The 11960-nt window shown below is 39.0% G+C and overlaps 1 protein-coding gene across 2 annotated transcripts in view; it reads left to right on the plus strand.

The window, feature by feature from the left end:
- Positions 1-3582, plus strand: part of PLPPR5 (phospholipid phosphatase related 5) — a 44265-nt gene extending 40683 nt beyond the window's left edge. For both annotated transcript variants that reach the window (XM_017827212.1, XM_017827213.1), the window contains one exon: positions 1413-3582. Coding sequence is in view for 1 of the 2 variants with exons in the window: in XM_017827213.1 (XP_017682702.1) it covers positions 1413-1445 (33 nt within the window). In the remaining variant the exon portion in view is untranslated. The remainder of the gene's footprint in view (positions 1-1412) is intronic.
- Positions 3583-11960: the final 8378 nt, after the last annotated feature.

Here is an 11960-nt window from a genome sequence, read left to right on the forward strand (position 1 = left end):
GGAAGACAGCTTCTCCTCCTGGACACAGTACAGTTACAGCACAGTGAGAGTGAGAGCAAAGCTGACAGCCTGGCTTGGAGAGGGGGGATAAGGGGCAGCTCTCCAATGCTCCCAGTCAGGGTATTTCTGATTTCCTTTATTGTGCAAATCAAAGATGCCTGCCTGCTTTCCCCTGCACGGACTGATAGACAAATATTCTGACAATTTAAAGAAGAACTGAGAAATATAAACTTAGGTGGTGTCCACTGTTTCTCTCCGGCACTTTTTGTGCTGTGTGATAAAAAGATTTTCTGAAGGACTTCCCTTAAGCAAAAAACAAGAGGTCCCACTCTCTCCAAGTTATCTACATAACTCATCCTCTTCAGCTTACACCTCCTCTCTTCTGACTTTAATCTGCTCCAGGAGGCAAAGTGATGAGAAAAATCTGCAGTGCTTTGCTTGGTATTTTACCCTGTGTGCATTTTTGGGCTGGGGAGCAAACACATGGCCTAACATCGAGATTCCCTTGATTAATTTTATGCATTGCATGTTTTATAAAAAATGGTGGCAGTCAAGGGTACTGTGTGTACCTCAAGGGAACGTACATTTCCTTTGGATCCTGCACATCACTGTGCAGTTGAGACTTTACTTGTCGAATGTTTGCAGAGTCACTTGCTTGGGTTAGAGTATGAAAAAGTAGCAAAGCTCTTTGGGATGCTGCAGTTTTACTGTGTAGAGTCACACATAGTATATTCACATTCTGATACACATCTTTGTGTTCATAAGAATCGTCCCACTGACAGAAAGAGGAAAATGTTCTTACACAGCAAGTGAAGAGGACACTGTAGTGATTCTGAAAAAGAAATTTTTAATATGGTTCTCAACTGACAAATGCAATTTGATTGTAGAATTTTGCTACTTGTTTCGGTGCCATTAAGCTCAGGGGGAGAAATTATTCTTTAAAAAATTAACATTAGAATTTTATTTACAGTGAAATAGAAAATGATAATCTGTCAGAAATGGTCGTTTTAATTTCTGGGAATTTTATTTTAAATCATGAATAATGTAGCAATAAAGGTACAGCTAACTCAATTATTCACGTTGTTACTTCATTAAAAAAAAATCCAAAACATTTAAAACTAAAATATTGTAGAACTGTCACACCTAATAACTTTGTTCAGCATACTTCCCTATCCAGTCTTTCAGCGGTTAACAAAGAATTGTCTTGAGAGTGAGTGAGAGCACTGCAGTGAAAACCAGTTTTATTTACAATAAAATATTGTAAATATTGTAAATAAAATCTTGTCCTGCAACAATCTCCAAGTACAAGGCTGCCCTTAAAGCTCAGGAGGCAAAAATTTTCACAGTGGTGACTGCTGTCTATCTGTGTGGTTTTGTGGTTTTTATCTGTTTGTTTTTCCTTTAACTTGTAGAACCACATCACGGCCTTTGCAGAAGTCACATGATGTTGACGCTGATGTATATTCACTCCATTGGACTTCATCTCTTTTCACAGCCCACACATGATATTTGCAGTGTATCAAAAATACGAAATTTTTAAAAGTCCTATTTCTGACTTGATTTTTACATCATTAAAATGATACCAACATTTTGAAGAATTCTTAAATATTAGAAGGTCACTTTACTTTCTAGCAAAAATATTAACTGTTTACTTTTATGATGGAATGGGACAAACTGAGCACTAATTATAATACCCTCTATTTTGGCTTCTCATTGTTTTTAATGGTTCATGTACCTATTCCAACAGTACTTTGTATTCTGATTTAACTTTGATTTTTAAAATCTACATTTTTAATTGAGCATGAACTTGTTTCCATTTGAGGCGATTTCAGTGTATAAAAACTAGACAAATATTATGTTCTGTATGAAGATGCTGTTTGCACATTGTATTACGCTGTATTTCATGTAAGATATCATTCAAACAATATGTTACATGTAAGACTGGTGCTTCTGCTTTTGAAGAGAAAAAAATGCCAATTTTTACTGTAATAAGTATTGTATCATAATTAAAGGTTTATTTATTTGGATATTTTCCTGACATAATTGTAGTTGAATTGTTGTTTTGTAGTTCTTGAATGTCTTGAATGATATATATGTATCTAGGTTAAAAGAAATGAAAATAATATAGCAAGTTTGATCATTGATATATTCTTTATTACTAATGATATCCCATGAAAGGTTAAGGGCTCTGTTCTTAGCTTAGCATATCTGATGCTATTCAAAAGTTATTTAAATGAGTTATTTAAGAAAGCCTACATCTTCTCATGTTTGCTGTACTCCCTGATACTATGATGGGAGAATGGGTGCTAAGGTAATAAGAGGGTCACTGGCTTAGTGAGAAAAGTGCATCTGAATTTCTACTCTCCATTTTCATGGAAAACTCATGGTAAAGCCAAAATGGCTTCATTAATTTTCTTCAGCCTAAGTGACCAGGACAGGCAGATTTTCTACAAAGCTTTCTATCTCTGTTTGTGTTTCAGGCACTTGTTCTTGGGGGGAAAAAAAAAATCCTCTGCCAGTCTGTGTGGTGTTGATGAATTGATTTTTCTTCAACATCAGGCGATGTTATCATAGCTCTGTTATCGCTGTGAATAATCAGATTAAGTCTCCCCTTTAAAAGACAGTCGTGCTGACAATACGTAGTGAAGTTGTCCTATAAAAATTGAGCACCAAATGGATCGGAATATTGTAGATGCTGACGACATTCTTAATGTGTGCTGGAAAGTTTTCCTCTGGCAACAGCTGATAAAATGCTAGCACTACAGAAACATTGAGAATACTATTGTTCAGTACAGGCTGTTGAGCATTTTAGGCCTTAAATTTTCCACAGTTCAATGTATTTCCTGTACGTTAATCATTGTTAGAGTATGTTTGAAACATAAGGATGTAGAAGTGTGTATATTTTTTCGATGATTAATTTTAATGCATTCCCACATAGTCATCAGGTAATGCCTGCTTTTTACTTTTTATTTTAACCTCTGCTTTCACTAAAATTCAACTACCTAAAGAGTGCTTGGCAAACAGGGCAAGGCCAAGTCGTCTTTCAGTGCAATAGAGCATTTGTCACGAAGTCATTATGCTAAGCTGAGAATTAAGAGAGTGAAGAAATATATCAATGGGGAGAAAAATCTTAGAATAGAGTCCTTAGCTACAACTGCAATACTTAGATGATTGAAAATCCACCTTTATTAGACTATCAGCTGTAGTAGATCCAAAGTTTGTATCACCGTGTTAGGCACACTCACCCTTCTCTTAGTCTAGGTAGTTAGGGTCCAAGGTACTAATGATTTCTTTGTGTGCAGATTTAAATGAAATCTTCACTCGTTTTTGCATGGTAGCAAACCTGCATTTTTTATATCTGATTTATAAGATTACCAAGAGATTCTTTTATGTTAAAAGAGATGACTCTTTTTCAGTGTACTGTATATCATCAGCTTGTAACTGGTCTCTTTCTCAGGATCTTTCCCAGTCAAATATTTGGGTTAAATTTATCATACTATCTCTGTGAACCAGCAGTGAGAAAACAAAAAGAGAGACACTCTGCTGTATAATGTATTTTTAAATAAAATAATTTTTCATTCATATGTAGTGCATGTTTTTTAGATATCTGCTTTAGATATATTTTGGTTGATAGTGTACCTATAACAAAATTATGATTTTTTGTCAAATGCATTTGTTGATATATTTTCACAATGAGCCAGGAATCCCCACAGTTAACTACCTTCCCTTAGAGGTGGTTCTGCTGAGATTGAAAAGCATTGGAAGAGGAGCTGTATTGCAGAGTCCCCACAGCCTGTTGGTGAAGGACTCTCCCCAGGATGTGGACCAACCAGGCTCCAGACCTTACTTTGATTAATTTTCACAAGTGGCAAGAATTTGCTCAGTCACAGCTGTAACTCTCCACTGCCCTGAAGCTTGGGCCTTCCTTCTTCCATTCTGGACCCGAAAAACCTTTCAGGAGGAACGTTTTGCCAAAACAAAAGTAAGTTGGCATTTTCTGACTAAAATGTCTTTTTGGTGGTTGCTTTTAAAAAAATCCCAGTGATGAGCCTATGACAAGCATCATTCCTCATTCAGGGAATATTCTGGTGAAGAGTGGTTCCTACTGGAAACAGTGTGGTTGAACCATTTCAGTGGTTTTGAATGCAACTGTTTTTATTGTTCTTGTAGACCTTTTCTGTCTGTACTTCAGTAAAAAAGCTCTGCTCTATTTATAAATGAGATGTTTAAGAAGCATCTCTAATGTTATATGCCACTGTGTTCCTAAAAATGGAATTTGTAAGGCATATGGGGACACCAGCTGGGCTCATATCCATACCATTGCAGACTCTTTTATATGTATTCTGCTGTTTGTTAATAATCATGAACTGCGTAAGACATACGGTGATAGCACCCAGGCTCCTATCTCTTCAGCTTTTAAAAACGTTCATTTTAACAATATGTATTAAAAGAGGATAATGTTGGTATTTTTCAGCTGCAATTTTCTTTCATGTTTGCTGTTGCCTTCTAATTTTGTTGCTGCCCAAGATCACAGTAAGTGCTACAGTCCATTTGCACATTAGGTTAGCAGGGAGCTTTTTATACTCTTCTGAAGTCTAATTCTGGTATTTCTGAGGCTTGCCATCAGAAAGCAGAGTGCATTACATTTTAGGAGCAGATAAACTGGGTCTATTTTGATCTAATACATTGCTGGCCATCTGCACAACCTTGGCCTTGGGGACACTCAGAGCATTTGCAGACAGAAAAGCGAGCAGACCTCCAGACCTCTCAGCCCTGCAGCACCTCCCTCCAAGCACATCAAAAGCATTTTTAGTCATCTCTGCCTCTGACAGCTGACTCAACCCCAACACACCGGATTTTCCTGCTGTACACCAGCATGAACACTTTTGTTCTCCCCTCAAGCACCTTTGAGATACTGGACAGATCAGGCAAGATGCCATGTCCTCACCCTGAAGTGTACTACAAGCATGACTGCAGCTGGAGCCAGCAGCTGCCTGGTTCTCTTTCGGACAAGTGGAAAGCTAAATGAAGACCAAGTTTGGTTCTGGCTTTTGGCCTTCCCCTCCACTTTCTAGGCCTTTTGGTTTTCAGGGGCTTCCACAAAGGAAAGTAAAGGAATCTTTACAGTCTCTCTACCTGCTTGAACTTCTGCTGCATGCCTAGAGTGTGAAAGCTTTACACTTGCTATTGGCCACTAGGGACTTTCCCTAAAACACAGTGTTGCCTTTTTGTCATTCTCTCCTGTGCGAGGATGGCTGAAAAAGAATTTCCAGGTTTGACCTGATGTTCGGGGAAGAAGACACTGTGAACACCCCAGAAATACCCCTGCCAGAGTGGGAATTGGAAGCCCTGGTGTGACTGTGATAAGCCTGGTTGTTTCCTCAGCACTCGCCAAGTTGCCATGTTAAGGTATGACTCTATTGGGCTTGCTGTTGATACCAAGCTGCCTTATCATGAAGCCCTAGTACACTTCCAGCACAAAGGATTAGGTGCTTGGTTCCCTGCTCAATACTGGAGCTTGTTCTTTCTCTTTAGAGAATCCTAGGAAGGAGAGCATATCCTGCATGAAACTTGTCCCCCATGTCTGCTCAATGCTCTCACAGACAAGCTGGTGGTAAGGTAGCTGTCATTAAGGCTTCCAAGATGCTTAGCTTCCACTTGCCTGAAATGATATCACGATCCAGGCATGTTTGATGATCATTCTAGCTGGAAGCACTGTAACTGGCTAGTGCCTGGGCTCCAGCTGCATTTTTTCTGAAGATGATGATGACATCCAGTTCTCTGCCTATCATGTCCTTGAACTCAATTTCTTCCATTCCAGTTGTCAGCTTTTGATACTACATTTTGCTGTGAGATGTAATATTCACATGGCATAAGGGGAGTGTGACTGTGTTCATCCGCAGACTGTTTTACATACCCTTACGTGCCTTTTAGTCTGGTTTGTTGTCGCTAGCTGTGTAAAACATTTGGAAGTAGGTTAATCTAATTGAATTAGAACAATTTAATTCTGAGCAAAAGTATACCCTCAGAGGTTTTATATGATTCTAACTAATCCACAGTAAATCTCTAGCTAATTCAGATAAACCGTCCTGAGTTGTCCCCTGTGTGAACAAGTCCCAAACCTTTTTTTCCCCTTCAGAGTAGCTCTGCTGTTGTAATATCTTCCCCTAGTGACTACAGCCAGAACAGTGTGCAGCAGTCAGCTTCCTGAAGTGGTCACATCAGCAAAATAATCATCTGTCTCTAAATTGTGCATGTGCCAGTGGCTTTATTAGTAGACTGGGTGCAGAGGACTGCTCTTGGGTTCTGAAAGTGATTTAGAATGAGCACAATGCTAATCTCCAAATGTGAAATTACTGAATCCATCCTCTAAGATGGGGACTTCAGTAGAAGCTCCAGTAAAGAGCTTTAGTTCTCAAAACCAAATTCTTTGCGCCAGTGTTCTCATCTGAAAATGTTCAGAGCAAAATAAATAAATATAAGAAACCAAATCCTTTTTCTGACAAATCTCTCCCTAAATACCAGTGTTGTACCTAAATACATACTTTCTGCAGCTACAGGGAACTTGTAGCCCTGCTGACAGTCTTTAATGTGGTTCTAAATGCTAGATTCTTGAGTTGTGAATTCCTAGGATTGCTCTGAAGTAGGCAAACAATCCTAAAAAGGGGAGTAAACATGTCTACAACTTTAAAAGAAAAACTAGAGCTACAAAATGAGAAGGGGATGAATTTCAGAAGCAGGGGAAAAGCCTTACGCTCATTAGCATGTATGCCAATTTGAGGTAGATTTGCATTATTTTTCTAACATAAAATATTAATACTTTTGTGAATGGCATTTCTATGTTTTTGAAATACTGCAGTAAAAGAGAACTGCTGCTCTTAGTCTGATGTTACTGCTAAGAAATCATCTGCTGTTTCATCCTCATTTGCTACTGTTGCTTAAGGAAAAGCAGCTTCTGTTCTTTCCTTAGCAACCTCAATTTATACAGTAGCAACTGACAAAGATAGTCTATTCAAATATTCTAAAATTAAGTCTGATGTGATGAGAAAAAAAGTGCTTATTTGGCAAAACAAAAGAAAATGCCCTTTGGCTCTTGTTGAAGACAGGAGACTTGAAGCTAATCCTAGTAGGAAACATCAGGAAGAAGATAAGACCCTTGCCTTTTGGCAACACTTTACCATGTTGTCAAGACAAGGTGGTAGATCTTTGTAGAGATTAATACCCTTTTTTTTTTCCTGAGAACTTAGATAAAACATTATAAGGATGTAAGTTTGGAGCATATAATCTTCCAGGGAGAAATAGAGAATGCCACTGGTATTGTATTATGTTTATTCTGTGGAGTCACTCTCGAAGATCATGAAAACCAGCCCAAAAGAGGGGGAATAGAAAGACTAAACAAACTATTTTTTGTCAATTAGAGGGTGAGAGATTTACTACGCTGCATCTTTTCAGGAAAGAAACCAAGTGAGTAAGGACTCTATGTGGCAGAAGTCTGTCATCCTGGGTCTCCCATGGGAATGCTGCCTGCTGATAGTGTATATATTTCAGTCAATTAACATTTTGCTTAGAAGAACAGATAATCATGAGATGTTTGATCTTTAGTTCTTTGTCAGATTAAGAGAAGATGATAATCCTATGGCATTGGGCACTATGCTGCTGCTTTTTATTTTCTGCCTGATGACTTGGTTTCCCTGCATATTGAAGTTAAAAGACTGTATACTTCATTTTACTACAGTTAATAAAATGAAATTTTTCTCCAGGAATCTGGTGATCTGCATATAGAGGTTAAGCAAATCTCTCTCATGGATGTCATTTCTTTTGAAACTTCGGATTGTAAACTCATTTCTACCCGTGTACTGCTATAAAACTGAAACTAAAAGCTTCTTGTAGTTGTGGAGAAGAGTCACCTCTACGGGCTCAATGGAAGAGCCATTAGCTATAAGTCTTGAGCACTGTAGGGTAGAAGATACCACAAGAGTTTGGCCACTTATGAATGTCTTTATGACCTGCTTGATCACAAGTCTGTGTTTTGATTTTCAAACGTACCACTTACTTCACTATGGTTGTGGTTTGAGTTGGAGGGAATATTGCTGAGAAGCATAGCTGTCAACACAAAAGGGAACAGTACTAAAACTTCTTCATTCTCACTGGCCTTCAGTATACCTGCTCCTTTTGTTATATGGCTCTGTGCTCTGTCTTCACTTTCTCACTCTGCTTCTGGCATTTGTATTTCTTAGTAGATGTTACATACTGCTGTGTCACATTGTGTAATAACCAGGAAGTGGATTGGACTTAGGCCTTTCCCAACATAAAATTGCTTTTTCAGATGCAGATATGAATATAAAAATAAAAAAATGTGGTGTGGCACCAATTATTTTAATGGGAGTAGAGCAAGAGCAGAAAATGAGGTTGTTTCAGAAGAAAATGAAGAGGTGGTGAGAAAAATCTGCTAAAAAATATGAGATAATCTGAATACAAGTGAAATTTTAAAGGATATAATGTGTAGTGACTTTATAGACTGTGAATGAGAATTTCCTATACAGCTGGTAAAGCAAAGAGATCATATAAGGTTAATTCATGACACTGCAGGTCCCACAGGGAGTGGTCTGAGAGTCACATTTATGGGCACAGATATGGCCTGAGTTTGTGATGAGTCAAAAACTAATCGGAAAGCCAAGATGTTCAGGGCTGTCTGTATCATACCTTCTGCAATATAACAGGAAAGAAAACTGGTCAGGGAAGGACTAGATACTGCTCCTGTTGATTCTGGTTTGTCTAACTCCAGGTGGAGGCAGGGAGGAGAAGGGGGTGACACTGTTCTTATATCTTTTTATCATTTGCAAATTGGACCATATGTTTGTTAATTGTTTCAAATGCATGTGGTATTTGGGAGCAGCATTCTAGATATGACAAATGGCCCTTTCCAAAGTAAATGTCTTGTATGGAGCTACTAAAAAAAATCAGCAAAGATGTACGTGAGACAACAGGAAAATCCCAATTATCATCACTGCTCTTCAGCCACCTTGTGTCCTCCTGCTTTCAGAGGCAACCCATAACCCACCGTGATCAGGCTTTGAATTAGACCTCAAATGTAGGCCACCTAATGCAAATGCAGTTCTTCCTCTCCTGTACATCTCTCCTCTGCTCTTGCCCCTACTCCAGCCTGTGCACACAGACCATTATCAAACACAGCTTTTGCAATAGCTTTGAGGAGGACACAGGACAGCTGTACCTTCCCCTGTCACTGCTGTTCTGTAGCTAGAGCTGAGATACACAATCATGCTCCCTCCTACTTGGGTGAAAAAGGACACCAAATGTCTTCAGCAGGACAGGATGCTGAGGGAAGTTGGGCCATGGTCTTAGTTGCTGATGAGTATTGCATATTTGTATTGTTATATTGGTATCATTCTTCCTTACAGACTCAGTTTTTACAAGAGGCTGCATGCTCACATAGCTAGTGGTTAGCCCTGGAACAGGAAAAGGCTCTTTCACTTGCCAGATGGAGACTAGAATTACCATGTGAATTTTATCAGCTTTGTCTCCCAGAAGCTTTAGGATGTCCTGGCATAGCCCTCTTCCAGGACAGTGCATTGTCAGAATTGGCTTTCAGTTTGCCATTTCTTATTCCTTGAGTATGAGATAGATGTGATTTCCATTCATTCTTTGTAACAGATGACATCTTTTGTTTTCATTTGCCAATTTCTTGCTCTTGATTACTTTTCAAACTTATTCACTCCTCCATATTTGTCTTTTATTGCTCTTATTTCTAGATGGCATAAAGAGCTTTGCAGCATACATTAACCTATCTTCAAAAATTTTCCATTTCCCTACAATGCCATTCCTCTCTGCTGAGTTTTACACTTTGGCAGTGTTTAAGCATTTCATCTTCCTCATTGTTTGATGTTGATTTGGAGTTTAGCGTTTGGTTTAGAATATATCATAGACAAATAGGCAGCTTTGCCTTGCACTTTTCAACACCTAGGCTCTTGTCTCCCTGTGGCAGGGGTGGAACTGTGAAGTTCTGGCAGATCCTGTACTGTTGGACGTAAGTGCTAGTTTCAGTGCAGAGGTACAGGCGAGGAGAAATGTGAAACTTTCTAAAAGCAGGGAGAGACCTCCTAGTCTGGGGAGCAGTGTCCTCCTGGCTCTCCTGGCACAGACAGCCATGAGACTCAAGAAGCTCTGGCACAGGCACATGTCAGAGTGGTCCTTTTGGAGCCCTGCTCTTTTATTTAGTGCTATTGTCACAATGATAGTTGTATTTTGCTGTTTTGCCCGTACACTTCTGTTTCTGTGTCAGCAGGGTCCAGGTGGAGTGAGTAATGCCAGAAACACAGAGGTCTCCCAACATTTTTTCATTTTCTGTTGTCTGCCTCTGTGTGCAAATCATAACATGTTGCTGCATCAGTGCATGTGTCACCTCATCTGTTGTCACGTACATCCTTCGGGTACAACTGACCATGTGGCTCAGTATATAAACTGGGGGGAGTTGGCTGAGAGCTGCTGATCACTGCTTGGGGCCGGGCTGGGCATCAGTCAGTGAGTGGTGAGAAATTGTATTGTGCATCACTTCTGTTTCTTGGGGTTTAGTCCTCTCTCTCTTTTTTAATCTCCATTCTTCTTCTTCTTGTTATTATTATTATATTTTTACTTTATTTTAATTATTAAACTGTTTTCTTATCTCAACCCACAATTTTTGCCTTTTTGTGATTCTCCTCCCCGTTTTACGGGCTGGGGCCAGTGGATATGTGGTATTCCATAAAAACCATGATAAGCACATCAGATGAAAAATTACCAAAAAAAAATCTCTACCAAAAAGGAAGCTTTCCAAATATTTTACTGAAGAAACAATGTAAACTCAAATAAATGGAAATAGATTTCTGCCTTTTCTCTGAGACTGAGCCTTTTGCTGCGCCATCCTATGCAGGAAATTGCAGTATATGATCAGTGTACAAAAGTATAAATTGACTGTATTTATAGATTATATTTATATAACAGGGATTTGTTTTCTGACCTGCTGTTCCCTGAATGTAGCTCATCAGGATCACTATGAGCAATCAAGTGGAGTTTTGCTGAATATGGGTGTGCAGCCAGGACTTGCTGATATCAGCTAGATAAAAAGCAGCTTGGGAGCTGGGGGTGATGGCTACTGAATCCATCACTCACTGATTCCCTTATTACATACTCATGCTCCTACAAAGAGATATTATAACCAAATCACTCAATTTATGACTGAGCAATAGAAATTTCCACTGTTGGTAATAACATTACAGTTTCTAATTACAGCAGTTGAGAGCCTTTTAGACAAACAAACTGTCAATTTACATGCAGTTTGACTTTAGGTATCAGAGTCCTGATGTTTCTCATTGCTCATTTATTTCTGAAGAGGTCTGGGAGGAAGATTTGTTAGGCAGAGGCTGAGGGAACATCAGGAAATCAGTTCTACAGCTGTGTGAGTGCATTTTGAGTAATGACATAAGGCTCCATTTATCAGATAAGGTACTCAGCTTTACAGGACTCTGTAAGAAGGCATCATAGGAGGATTCACACTCATCAACTATTAAAGCAATTGTTCATTGTGGTATCTAAAAGCAAAATCATGGTAAGAGATCTTTTTGCTTATAATGCTTAAACAGATGTATAAAAACAGCAGGTGATTTTGCTTTGCTGGATATTGACCAGTGTGGTCACCCAGGTAATGAGGACACATTGCTGTTCAACTTGTTTTTCAGCCAAAACAGCCAATTTAATTCTTATGCCTTAGTTTTGGTAGCAAAGGACCTGGTCCCTTGTCTGGTTTCCCCTGGCTGTAATTAAAATCTGTTTATTGCCTTGGGGAACCTACTTCTCTGGAAACTTGCTCTTTTCAGTGGAAAGAAGCAGCTGTTAGAAGCAAGCATTGCTCTTGTTTCTGTTTCTCTGTTCTCCTGGTCTCCATGTCTCAGCTAGTATAAAAGAAG

The sequence above is a fragment of the Lepidothrix coronata genome, unplaced genomic scaffold (genome assembly GCF_001604755.1).
Source record: "Lepidothrix coronata isolate B3197 unplaced genomic scaffold, Lepidothrix_coronata-1.0 Scaffold136, whole genome shotgun sequence".
NCBI lineage: Eukaryota > Metazoa > Chordata > Aves > Passeriformes > Pipridae > Lepidothrix > Lepidothrix coronata.